This window comes from Colletotrichum destructivum, chromosome 5 (genome assembly GCF_034447905.1).
Source record: "Colletotrichum destructivum chromosome 5, complete sequence".
NCBI lineage: Eukaryota > Fungi > Ascomycota > Sordariomycetes > Glomerellales > Glomerellaceae > Colletotrichum > Colletotrichum destructivum.
In genome coordinates this window covers 1,714,588-1,727,331 of record NC_085900.1, presented here as the reverse complement: position 1 = coordinate 1,727,331, position 12,744 = coordinate 1,714,588, and the positions used below count along the sequence as shown (strand labels likewise).

Sequence of the window (12,744 nt, the reverse complement as noted above, 5' to 3'; positions counted from 1 at the left end):
GAAGATGGCATTGCAAGGCAGTCAGATTGTTGACTCACGCTACAGAACTCCTATCCTTTTCAAAAACATATCCACTCCTGGAGAGGACTTCCGCATAGAGAAGTCACCGCATAGTACAGGTGCGTGGACGTATTCTGTAGCAGGTCAAGTACAAAGCACATGTAGAGCCAATCGCACGGAACCACCTCCGGAGACCCACCGGCCAAACCCCTGCCGAACGCCGGCGGTGAAAGCCCCGGACCCCCCTCCCAGCCCTCTTCTTCCCTTTCCCTCTTATGCCAGCCTATCACTTAAGAGTCAATCTATTTTCGAAAGAAATCCACGCCGCCTCCCCACGCAAACATGCGCATGAAACATCAGCGGGACCAACGTGGCCACAGTTGTGACTGTCCACGTGCTGTTCTCTGTGCGATGTGGATGTCTAACCTCGCGTTGGTATACTGAGCCTCCGAACAGACGATCCCCGAGACCCATGTTATCACACGCACTTCACCGGCTGCCTCGCCAAACATCAGCAATCTCCGTCTTTCTGGTTAGTCCAGCCGACGTCGTGAGGGATGAGACAGGGTGGTGTCCGGTGTGACAAGCGACCAGAACCTTCTACGGTCATGGCAGCAACGGGCCCATCTCATTCGCCTATGGCTTACAAGCTGAACGTCTCACCATTTGCTGGAGGTGACTGATCACATTTTCCCTTTCAGTTTATCCTCACGCATGTGGCTTGATGGTGCTTTCACTCGACTCGCAAACGAGCGGCCTCGTCTTTGATCCCGCTTCTTGCCCTCGAGCAGACCGCGATTTTGCGGCCGGCCCATGCGGTACACTCACACCCCGGTCTCACCGATCGCCAACCCTTGCTTCACCGGTATGCGCTCACCGTGCTAGCCCTGCAGTCCTGGCTTTCCCTCTCTACTTCATTTGGGACTGCGTTTTCGGAAAGGCGTCCACACAGGATGGTAGATTGAGCAGCCTCGGCGGCATATGACAGGCGCATCACGATTTTGCTTCGTATCTTCTCATGACGAGGAGGTTTCTTTCTGGGCCTGGGATGACGATGTGCAACTGCAGGGAACAGGACCGGTCAGCGGGCGATGCTGGGTGTTCGCCCAGATGCTGGCTGAGAGACGAAGGACAACAACGCAGATGAAGCCGGATGGGGGATGGTCGTCGTCTGGAGGGAGCCTTTAGTCGGCAGGCTCTCGAGATGCTGTTCACCGCCATAACGTCAAGTACAGGTATAAGAGGAGGTGCTCCCTTAGTCGGTGAAGGGGTCTAAATCTCGATGTCGACCCAAACTAAGTCAGCAGCTACCGAGGGAAGTGTTTCTTGTTCCTAGAACTAGCCCATGCCGAACTGGCAGACATATGTCATCGAGAAGCCCAACAAGAGACGGAAAACAGCGAGTTAACCGGCCAACTGAGAGAAACTACAATAAGATGGCACCCTCTGCGTTACCGGAAGAGCTCCAAATGTGCGCATCCACCATCTCCGAAATGGCCCGGGGCCGAAAATTCTTCCCCTCCCACAAGTTCATCATCAGCTGCGGCACCGTCACGGTCGACATTCGCGCACGGCGCGTATTGCTGATCTTCAACAAGCGGCACCGCATCTATCAGCTCCCCAAGGGCCGCAAGGACATCGGCGAGGACCTTCTCGCGGCAGCTCTGCGCGAGACGCGAGAAGAGACGGGCGTGGTGGCAAGGGCGGTCACCTTGCGGCTCAGAACGAGGGCCACGCCCACGGGCGGGCCGCCAGGGGCGCCGGAGGTGTCGGAGGAGGTTGCCGACACGGAGCCCGTGGCTGTGTGTCACTACCCAGACCCGGCTTCCGGCGCTATGAAGATGGTGTTCTACTTCGTGGCGGAGGGGAGCTGTGATTTTGCACAGGGGGGTTGGACCGGAGAGGACCGGGTCAAGTTCGATGTTGTCTGGGTCGACGTCGCGGCGGCGGCGGATAAGTTGGCGTTCAAGGAAGATGGCATGGTTGTCGATAAGGCGTTGGAGGATCTCAGGGTGTCTGGATATGATGTTTGAGCTTGGAAGGGACGATGTTGTGATCTGCAAACGGGTGCCTCGGTCATCGGAAAAGGATGGAAGGCCTGGCTCACTATTGCGCGGGGGGCTCGACTTCCGTGCAGATATGGGCGGCGTTTTTCAGTTTTCTTGGGAATGCTTCCTGGCAATCAAACATTGAAGTAGGAGGTACTGTACGGCAAACGAATTTGCCAGCAATTTGGTGGTTCAACACAGCCCGTGGCGGAAGCGTTCTATTGGATTTGGCGTCTTAATATTCTTGGGGCCCGTTAATCGTTGTTCAACCCGGCTGTCGAAGATGCCGTTCTTTGACCGGATGCTCGCATTTGACGGAACACTGGATTTTGCGGGAACTGGCCTTGGCTCCCTGGAATGCCAGCTAGGAGATTCTGTATCCATGGGAGGCACATTTAATACGTCTAAGACGGCCCGCTGGAGGTTTTCTCTAACATCTGACCAGACCGCCATGCAGACTAGAACGAGAATACATGAGAAAGCACGCGTCACACGCAAGGCACGAGGTTAGCAGGTAAGCAGTCACAAGGAATCCCTGATGGCACCGGGTCCTTCCTAGGTTCCCCGGCAACTCAGTCGCGCGTGTCGCAAATATCATACCTTTTTTTTCAATATGGAATGCCGCAATGCGGGCGAACCATGGTGTCGGGTCGGTCTCGAGACGGTTAGAAGGCGCTGCTGATGCGTGTAGGCGGCCAAGCATCTCGCTTCTGCGGCCGCTTACATGCCGCTCGCTGTGGTCTGATCACCCAAGGGCCGGCATGGGTTGACATATATCTTGCCGCTTTTGCCTGGTCATGTCCGTTTGCCAAAAGCAGACACATTCCAGCACCGAGACCGGACGACCGAGCTCGGGACCGGCACCGGCAATAGTTCGAATAATGGGGCCGGTCGTCGAGACCCATATCTAGGAGGGGTCCGAGACCATCGAGTACAGATACATACAGTAGTGGTGACATCACCCGAACCACCCTCCCCCTCCCTACCTATCCAAGCGTCTTGCCCCTCCATAAAGCACCTTCCAGTCGCAGAGGACGATAGCTGTCTGTTAGCTCAGTCCGTATCCGTAAACGTCAGCGAAAGAAAGATCCCCTGCCGGTAGCTAGTTACCCACCACAATTGAGCCCACACCACTAAAATAAATTGGATGTCCTCCCACGCTGCCAAAGCCGCCCGCTCTGGTTCTCAGGCTCTGTCAAGACTGTCCCCCACCCCTGCAGTAGCATCTCGAGCAATGCCAACAGCAACAGCAACAGCAACAGCAACACCCACAACCTCTGCCGCACCCAGGACCTTTGTAACCAGCTGTAGCTCCTCTAGACATTCGTCACCATTCGCACAACAGAAACACAAGTCATTTTCGACACAACCCGCCAACATGTCGACCATGCCCGCCCAGCACGGCCACTCCGTGGGCTGCTGCAACATCCCGCCTGTCGTGTCCAAGGGATACGAGGTCAAGGGCACGTACGAGGAGATCGGAGGCAAGAAGACTTGTAGGTTGTCCCCTGGCCTCGGTTCAATTGAGCTCAACTCCTTTGTCCCCATCACGTCATCCCGTCACCGCCCTTGACGACGCCTTCCATCCGTAGAACCGACATCGCTGACCGAACACCACCCCAGATGTCACCGGTCCCTCCGACGCGAAGAAGGCCATCGTAGTTGTCTACGACATTTTCGGATACTTCCCCCAGACTCTCCAGGGAGCAGACATCCTGGCCACCAGCGGCTCCGAGAAGTACCGCGTCTTCATCCCTGACTGGTTCGTCGGCGAGCCCTGCCCCATTGAGTGGTTTCCTCCCAACACGGAGGAGAAGCAGAAGAACCTGGGCGGCTTCTTCCAGAAATTCCCGCCCCCCAAGATCGCCAGCCTGGTTCCCGACTACGTCAAGGCCGTGCAGTCCAAGTACTCTTCTCTCGAGTCATTCGGTGTCCTTGGTGTAAGTCCCCCCCCCTTATCCCAATGACGTTGGCACGTAGCCTGACGACTTTTTCTTGTTATTAGTACTGCTGGGGAGGCAAGGTCGTCTCTCTTGTCACCTCCGGCGAGAGCAACCCTTTCAAGGTCGGCGCCGAGATTCACCCCGCCATGGTCGAGCCTGAGGACGCCAAGGGTATCAAGATCCCTCTCATCCTTCTTGCGTCCAAAGACGAGCCCGAGGAGGACGTCAAGAAGTTCGAGGGCAACCTGAGCGTCGCCAAGCATGTCGAGACGTTCAAGGACCAGATACACGGATGGATGGCTGCCCGCTCCGACTTGGAGGACCCCAGGGTTAAGGAGGAGTACACCCGTGGCTACAAGACCGTTCTCGAGTTCTTCGCGAAGAATTTCTGAGCGATGACGGAGACGACGTGCTCCATGCGAAAGGAAAATGAATAATGAAACCAGAATCTGACCTATGCCATGTTTTGATGGTGTTTTTATATACTTGAATTGCTCCAACATTCTACATTGGTTCTTGTAACGTTGAAAATGCGGCACGTCAACTTCAAGCTCGGTTGCAAGTGACGAGCAATTGATTACTTGACAACAATGGGACAGATGATCTACAAAAATGACAGAAACCATAAGTGTAGTATAGCCATATCCGGTACCGGCCAGCCAACGCGTACCTCAACAAATCTCATGATAGGGTACCCTATAGACAGCATAGACAGTGTCCCCCATGAGTGTTGACGGAGCGCCAGACAGAAAACGATTCAGCTGATGGCGGGAACGTCGCAGAAGCACTTAACGCGTACCTACCTCGGCCATGTGTCTGTAGGGTGACGGGGCCAATGCAGAAGGCTGGTTCTCTTTCAGTCATCGATAATCTCGAACTGCTTGAAGGAAAAAAGGAGCCCTCGTCGTCGAAGCTTGCTGATGGGGCGGTTCGAGACGGCCGGACCTTATGCCCAGGGAGCTCTTGGGGGGCGATGACGTGGAGCTTGGTGATGTGCAGCTCAAATTCGCCGGCCGACCTTGCAGATCTCGACGAACTCGAGGGGGCTTTCACATCGTCGCCTGGACGAGGACGCCCAAAATGGCCCAGCGGCGTTCCTCGTAGAAGCTCAACGAATCCGTAGGTCAGATCGACGACTATTAGCGTTCAGGTGTAACTGCCCGGGTAGCAACATGAACCTGGGTATTTCGATGCCGGGCCAGAGTCGACGATGAAGACATAAGATGAACCTCACTTGTATCAACCACCCCGTGATCGTCATGTGCGGCTGTTCTTTGGGTACAATTTCGGTTTTCATACATCAGTTGGCTCAGCGATTGATTTGCCAACTGCTAACATTAAGTATCTCATGCAAATCTCCCTCCCCTAGCCATGACGCATAAAGCGACCGAATCAAACGCCGTGTCTTGCCAGTCCTGGTATGCTGCCGCCTTGAAAAGAAGAATAAGTTTGGTTTACACAGCAGCAACAAACCCTCCCCAGAAGACGATCAAAATACAACGAAGAGAGTTGTCTACATTCTCTCAGACGTCAACTAAGCAACCAAGGATTGTGACTCGGACTTTTCGCAGGTGAACAAGTTGACGTGGTAGTCTCCTCGAGCAGCGCAGGCCAAAATGGGCTTGTGTGGATGGAATGCAGTAGCTGCGATAGGAGCTCCCCTGTTCTGCTGCAGGAAGCTTGAGTATGGCTCGACGCGGGACAGCTCTTGGCCATCAAAATTGAAGACCTTGACAGCATGTGCGGATGTGCCACTACAGGGGGGAAGTGATTAGTGCCAAATGTTTCTCGAAAGGGCGTTGCTTTGACTTACACAGCAAATACCGGCAGGTGCTCATGGGTGCTGGCTGTTCGGAGCGTGTCTCGGGTTGTCTGATATACGTGCAGAGGTCGATCCATCCGGATATCCCACAGCTTCACCTTGCCATTCCTGCTAGCGCTAAGGAGTTCTCGTTGGCCGCCGCGCTGAAGATGGACGCTCTTGATCCATTGTCTGTCCGTCTCGTCCTTCCACTTCTTGATCATGGAATCCTGTGGTCTGATACGGGTGTCGAAAACGCGAACGGCGCCGTCGCCGAACCCTGCCACAACCGTATGGCCCGTCATCTGGTCAGAGGTCAAGGAGGTAACGCAGGAGCCAGACCGGGCGGGGATGTCGATGATACAAGTTTCGGAACCCGCAGACCACACCCGGATAACACGCACATCACCAGCCACGAGCACACGACCTAGCGACTGCTGCCAGTCAAATACCATACCGGAGTTGACGTTGCTAGGTACCATGTGCGTAAGGGCCCGCCAAGAAGAGGCCAGGCTAATGGACTTATCGGAATCATAGTTCTGGTAGATGCGAATAACTCCGTCCGACGAACCCGTCATTAGGAACGCCTGGTCGTCCTCGTTGATGAACTTCATATCACTGATCCTCGATCCCTCCGGGTTACCGTTGGAGAACTTGCTCAGTCGAGCATGCTTCTTACAGTCCCAGACACAAACCGTGTTGCCGTCGTCTGCAACGGCAAGCTGGTCTTCAAACTGATGGAACGTCAGCTTGGCAGGCTGTGACCCGTTGTTGATGATGCCCAGTTGGTTGTTCCATTTGTGACTGCCAGCGTACTGTTTGAGTGGCTGCGTTTCTGTCAGGATGTAGTCATTTCGGGACCTTCTCCAGAGTCGTTCGTTGTACTCGGTGCTGCCTGGCTCGTCCGACTCGCTCGGCTTCATCTGGGGCTCGCAGAAATACTCGATGGACCATTCCAGGAAAGTGCTCTGAAGGGGGAGAGAGGGGGCTTCGCCTGGTTTGCGATCTTCAAACCCAGCGGATACAGGTTCTCTGGCAACATGGTAGTTGGCATGGATGGCTGTTGGGTCACTTTGTTCTGGCGGTGCCTCAGCTAGTTCCGGAGCCTTGATCTTCTGAGATCCAACCCTGTGCAAGCCAGGCGATGGTGCCGGCGAGGCGTAGTTGGGTTTCTCATTAGCATCGGCTCTGGCATCGTTGCCGAATAGGGGCAATTGGAAGAGCAAGCTTGCTGTGCGACGCAACAAGCCAGGAGAAGGCAGTGGTGGAGTTGCCAAAGAGTTGGAAACACCAATGGCGTTGCTCCGTTGACTCAGGTTTAGGTGGCTTTTTGTTGAAGCCCGCTTTGCCCTCCTCCGTATGTCGTCGATAAGTAACTGCGCATGCTCACCCACAGGCGAAGCCATCACAGCCTGATGAACGTAGTCCACAATCATCGTCGCATCACGCTGAACCTCGGGGTGAGGATCAACGTTTAGCATCAATGCATGCTTCCAGCAGGCGGAGAAGACGGTGTTGTGTGCAAAGCCATGAACCGTAGGCTTGATAGTCCCATCCGCATTTCTGTTCTCTCTCCTTGCGTAGTGCAACCCCATCTTGTGGTCCATGCCGTCCTGTCCAGGTGGAAACAGGAGATATTCCCTTTCTTCTTGAAGCTGTTCGTAGGCAGCGACAATAAACTTGCTCTCGAAGCGGAGGATGAATCTTGAAAGGAAGACAAGGAACTCGCGACGAACCATTGGGCTACCGTCGTTGGCCATGTCCAGTAGTGTCCACGCAATGGACTCTTCGATCCGAGCAACCTCATCTGTGAGATCGATGATGCCTAAAAATGTGGTCATGGCATAAATCATGGCAGCTCGGACTTCAGGGACGGGATCTTTGGTCATGAACGACAACTTCGCAGGTGCGTTCTCTCGAATACCGCGCCATTTAGCCTCTGGCAATTCTTGCCAGAGCTGACTAATGCAGAGACAAGACCACTGTCGGAGCAGTGGGTTCTCGTGGTTTTGTAGGTGCAACAAGCAATTAGTCATGATGTCTGTTTGGTTGCAGACATGCTGACCCGGCTTGTAGTCCTTGCAGAGCATAGACAGGATAAACGCACACATCGCTTTATGCTCGGCTTCGTTAACAACCGGTAAGCTTTCAGATAGTTTCAGTATCTGGGCGAAATAGTTGTATCCGCTGTCCTTGATCAGGTCCTGCTGGCACGAGATGTCGACCGCCAGGATCCTAGTCCATATGAAGATCATGACGGGTTTCAGTTCCGCTGCAGCAGACTGCAACAGCTTGAGGACGTAAGGGAAAATGCCTATGCTCAGAGCAAGCTGAACGGCCCAAGGACCCAAATCGAGGAATCTTCCAAGCAGGATCAGTGCTCTGACTCTGTGTTGTTGGCTCAGCAGAACTTGAAGCACCACTGGCAGCTGCTCCGGCGGTCTCTGAGACATGGCGTCTCCGCGAGTGAGGTAGACGTCGAATGCCGTCAGTTGCTCGGTGAAAAAAGTAGAGTTTTGGTACTCGTAGTCGATGCCTTCGTTCTCCTTCCGCTCCAGCATGGGAAGCTGGGCGAGTGCCATGTCCACGGCTAAGTCCCAGCTTGCCCATAGCGGGTGCTGTCGGGTCTGGGGCAGCTCCGGGAAGGATTGCGGGTGGCAACCATAGACAGACATGATTCTCTGAGCCAAAAGGAAGTTGCGGAACAAGGCGGCCACCATAAGGTCTTGTCTGAAGAACTTCCGGAACAAGTGTCGGGGCAGTGTTGTCCAAGCAATCGTATCCGTGATGGCCGTGAAGATCCAATTCAGTTCACCAAGGGGTGTTCTCCTCTCCTGCAACCTGCCGGGAAGTTTCTTGGCGCGCTCTGGTGTGAGATTGGTCTTGAGAGGATTCTGAAGAACGAAGAACCAAAGAGCCATCTCGATGGGAGTGGTGAGACATGCAGTAAATAGGTCCGCCGGGAGGAGGGGATTGGTCGGAAGATTTTCCTTGACACCGCAGGCGGCCAGGTGGATATAAGGTTGAAACACCGTCTTTTCGTAGTTCGGATCTCTTGCAGCGGCCTCGTCCTCTTCTTGTTCGTGCTTCTCTACAAATCTGTGATAGTTATTAAGGATGTTGCCGGCCTCGGAGCAATCCCAAACATAGATCGTAGGGGCGTGTAGCCACTGCTGAAGATCATATAGCGAGACTGGAATGTACTGGGTATAGTTCTTGTTGAAAACCCAGATCTCACCACTGGCGGTAGGCTTTGGCACCCCGTGACCATTGTAGTGAAGCAGGACTCGCTCGTCCTTGGCATTCCTACGCAAAGACTGGCAGAACTTCTTTGTTTCCTCCACCGACGGATCCAAGTATTGTTTGTATCTTGTCCGAATAGCAAGCGTCTCGTATTGCGCCTGCAGCGCTTTGCCAATGTTTTCCAGGGCTTTCTGAGGGGGCGGGGTGGTGGGATCAGTCCACGCTTCGAGTTTCGCACCAGGGTTCGTCTTGAGCTGATCAGGAGGCTCGACTGAGATATTAAGGCAGACAGCCAGGGCAGCAGATACAGTCTTGAGTCTGTCACGCATGCGCCAGTCCTGCAGCTGATGAAATGTCGCCTTTGGCTTGCCGGTTGTCTCGTGTCGCTTGTCGGTCCAGTACATGTACCAATTCTGAAAGCAGAAGTCAGCGCGGTTCGGCATACAAAAGGATACCAGCAATTCCCAATGTTCCAAAGCAGCGCCATCACCGTACTTGAATTCACGCAGAACCAAGTTTGACGGCGTGACCATGGGTGCCATACAGCCGGGTGACTGCATGACCCAAGGTGCTTAGATAGGATGGAATGTAGAGGTCGAACGTGAATGGAATTATGCCCCGCGTCGCCCCACGGGACTGGGAATTGAACGACGGCCCTCAGTCATGGTGTGCAAGCCGAGAAGTCAAGGCACAAGACTACCTCCTTGCGTGACGCACGCAGACAGCGACTACGGTCAGACCAGTATAGCTGGACGGTGCCGCCACAGGGTCGCCAAGTGGGGAGGCGCGGAGCTTAGAATGGGAAGAAGAGAGAGAAACGGTGTCGATGGAATATGGGAGAAGCTGCCACTTACATTCGCTATCTGGGCCAGGATTTCCGGCGACTCGTGATATTCATCGAAACCGTGTCTGGCACCCCAATGCGGAATATCCTCCTCGGAGTGGTCGACTTCTTCGGAGCGGTTGACTCCATACTCGCTCTTTGATCGCATGAGCAGCGGCTTCATGGACGGCCGCTTCGGTCCGTCCGAGTCTGATTGTTCACCGGTGGAGAACCCAGCAGAGATATTGTGCTTGTTTCCAGGCGCACTCGATGGCCGTCTGGAAGCGCCGTCATCGTGGCTCGTTGATCGTTGAAGGGCTAGAGGCGGAGGACCGCCGAACGGGGATGGCTGGGCTGTCGCATCGGCAAATGCGGAGGATCCGTCCGGGCCCTGCATCAGCGGCATGTTTGAAGGGCTTCCATTAACACCAAGCAGCGCAGTGCTGTTTGTCCTCCGCGAAATGCTTGCGTAATTTCGAGGTTGAGAGGTGGATGGGGAGGGCTTCGAAGCGCTCGGCTGTCGGAGATGGTTGGCGGGCGAGGGGCGAGGATGGGGGTGATCTTGCACAGGGGCAGCAGTCATGTTGTCGATGACTCTGTGGAGATTTGGAGTTGGCGCAAAAACCACCTGTCAATATTCACCGCGGCGACATTTCGGTCCTCTGGGTGTCGCGCGGATGAGGTGGATGGAAATATAGCAGGCGATTGCGTCGGTGACGCGAATTTGGAGTTTTTGGAGCGGGAAGGTAACGGGAGTGACAGGCCCAGGTCGGGTCAGGTTGACAGCGCAGCAGTGGCTAACACAGCCCAACTTCAGCTCGGGGACAGCAAGTAGTTTCTACAGTAGGTAGGCTCCTACATAAGGTACCTAGGTAGGGAGATGTGCGTTGGCTCGTGGTACAACACCCACCAAAAATTAGGAACGGTCGTCCCTTTGAGCTGAGGTCAGCTCGGTCACCAGCCTATCAGCATCGCAGAAGAGCCAATTGCCTCTGCACCACTTGCCCTGAGAGCTTCTTTAAAACTTCCAGCCGGCGTTCCTAATTGTCCATATCTGCCTGTTGTGGAGATGCTTGACGCCAATTAGTTAGGAACTTCGAAGGAGTCCAGTTAAAAGTTCATCCTATATGTGCCCCGGCACAATCAATCGGTTCCTAGACAAATTTACAGACCTGGGCCGGACCTAATACGTATGACGGGGGCACTGGACTGAGATGATGGATGACCTGACCCTGACCGCCTTTGAGCTCCACATCTCCGCATTATTCGTCCAGTCTGCCGTCCTCTGTGTCTCCCAGCCGCTGGTCGCTGGCCGGTCGCAGGGTGCCGTGCAGCAGCAACAGATTTGGATCCGAGGGGGGAGGGGGGATGAGGTAAGAGGTCGGCCGGGTGGGTGCACGGTCCATGAGATGGAAGCAGCGCTAGTCCCAAAAGACCATCTCTAATTCCAACGTCTTCACATGACTTGCCTCGTGTATCCAAAATAGTAGGTAGGAACAAGCCTGGTCAGCTCTCTGTCGCGAATGCCATTCCCATGTTTGGTGGTTGATCAATCGGAGTACCCGGCCAATGTGTTGTTTTCTAAGGTGACAATATCTGGGAACCTCGAAACAACCCTGGTTGGACGTCGAGGCCTATGCCGTGCGATATTGGAGCTTATCGGGGGAAAACATCCCTCGCAACATCATCGAGAACGGTGGGGAATGGGCTGGCGGGAAGGCGGGCGCGTTGGAAACAGTGTCTCGCCCAAACGGCTGGCTCCCTCTCTTTCCTTCCCCTCCCCTGCCCTTCCTCCCTTCTTGTTTTCTTTTCCCTCCGTACATTTTGCGGGGAGGGGTTTTCCTTTTTCTCCTTTCTATTGCTTCATGGATCTTCTTATATCACTGGCGACAGATCGCGAATCAACTCGGTCTTTGCCAAAAGTCGCTAACCACACAAGGGTAAGTAAGGATTGTCACCTAGGCTGAATAGATTGTGAGTTGCAGTTGCTCCCCATCATTGTCGATTCATCTGAGCCGAGATTCTGCATTTATCACGTCTCTACTGACGACGACGACGACGACGACGACGACGACGGCGACGGCGACGGGGAGGAGGCATCCTTGTGCTCTTTGTTCACTGCACACTTCATGGCAGGGTCACTCGCTGTTGGAATGATTCATGCTTGGAACCCCCAGCTCCGATTGCGGCTGTGTCTTTCTAATATCAATGCACATAGATCACATAGATCCTATCCGATGGGCGACTCGGCTCGTAGTTGATGCGCCCATGCGCCATTCGATGCGGTTGGGTGCGATGATATCTGTTGTTTGCTTTCTCGGCTTGGGCCGCACCCTGTCTCCAACGCGAGCCTCACCTCGCCGTCTCCTCGCTCGCGCCGCCGACGATGGGAGGAGCTGTATGCTACCGCGTGGCCCGCGCTCCGTTTTCCGTCGGCTTCAAGCCAACGCTAATGCCCACCAGAATGCTCGCATCTTGCTCTCGGACGCGCCATCTCCAAAACAGCATTCTTGCGGCAGCTAAGCACCCTAGCTAAGCGTATAGCCTAATTTGCCAGAATTCCATGCCCATTCCATCGAAGCCTACGAATCTGCGCCACCGCTGCTCATCCTAAAGAGTCTTCAGGCAGGCAAGGCAGGGCGAGCGTGCGCTAAGGGACGGTAGGGTAGGGATACCTTACCTACTACGTCTGTGGTGTGGAGCACACTCCCTGCCTCACCCAGTCGTCTGCAAAGTAGAGATATCACGATCTGTGCGTTTCCTACTCTGCAGGAGTCGAAGAGTTGGTCCTTTTTTTCGGGAGCATTCCCGTATTTTTGCTCTTCCGTCATCCAGTTTTTGCGCGGCCACTGCCGGGCCTCAAAGCCTCAGGAGTCCGTGTGCCGG

At 54.6% G+C, this 12,744-nt stretch overlaps 3 protein-coding genes across 3 annotated transcripts; 2 read left to right on the top strand and 1 right to left on the bottom strand.

Moving 5' to 3' along the window:
• Positions 1–1,436: 1,436 nt before the first annotated feature.
• On the top strand, positions 1,437–2,033 carry CDEST_08110 (Putative NUDIX hydrolase domain-containing protein; the record flags this gene model as incomplete). Its single annotated transcript, XM_062924269.1, has 1 exon — positions 1,437–2,033. The coding sequence occupies one exon, from the start codon at positions 1,437–1,439 to the stop codon at positions 2,031–2,033; it is 597 nt and encodes a 198-aa protein (XP_062780320.1).
• Positions 2,034–3,163: 1,130 nt separating this feature from the next.
• Positions 3,164–4,780, top strand: CDEST_08109 (Putative dienelactone hydrolase, alpha/Beta hydrolase). The gene is made up of 3 exons (XM_062924268.1): positions 3,164–3,544; positions 3,672–3,988; positions 4,054–4,780. The coding sequence occupies exons 1-3, from the start codon at positions 3,196–3,198 to the stop codon at positions 4,381–4,383; spliced, it is 996 nt and encodes a 331-aa protein (XP_062780319.1). The 5' UTR covers positions 3,164–3,195; the 3' UTR covers positions 4,384–4,780.
• A 417-nt stretch (positions 4,781–5,197) lies between these two features.
• CDEST_08108 (Putative regulatory associated protein of TOR) lies at positions 5,198–10,745 on the bottom strand. Its single transcript, XM_062924267.1, has 3 exons — positions 9,890–10,745; positions 5,805–9,448; positions 5,198–5,745 (listed from the first exon to the last, which is right to left on the bottom strand). Exons 1-3 carry the CDS (start codon positions 10,439–10,441, stop codon positions 5,526–5,528), a joined length of 4,416 nt encoding a protein of 1,471 aa, XP_062780318.1. The 5' UTR covers positions 10,442–10,745; the 3' UTR covers positions 5,198–5,525.
• Positions 10,746–12,744: the final 1,999 nt, after the last annotated feature.

Excerpts from the sequence above, each read along its gene's own strand:
- CDEST_08108 (XM_062924267.1), bottom strand. The coding sequence starts at position 10,441 with ATGACTGCTGCCCCTGTGCAAGATCACCCCCATCCTCGCCCCTCGCCC. Across the intron at positions 9,449-9,889 it reads TCCTGGCCCAGATAGCGAAT|AATTGGTACATGTACTGGAC; the intron begins GTAAGTGGCAGC and ends TTCTGCTTTCAG. Across the intron at positions 5,746-5,804 it reads CACCTGCCGGTATTTGCTGT|TGGCACATCCGCACATGCTG; the intron begins GTAAGTCAAAGC and ends TCCCCCCTGTAG.
- CDEST_08109 (XM_062924268.1), top strand. The coding sequence starts at position 3,196 with ATGTCCTCCCACGCTGCCAAAGCCGCCCGCTCTGGTTCTCAGGCTCTG. Across the intron at positions 3,545-3,671 it reads GATCGGAGGCAAGAAGACTT|ATGTCACCGGTCCCTCCGAC; the intron begins GTAGGTTGTCCC and ends ACACCACCCCAG. Across the intron at positions 3,989-4,053 it reads AGTCATTCGGTGTCCTTGGT|TACTGCTGGGGAGGCAAGGT; the intron begins GTAAGTCCCCCC and ends TCTTGTTATTAG.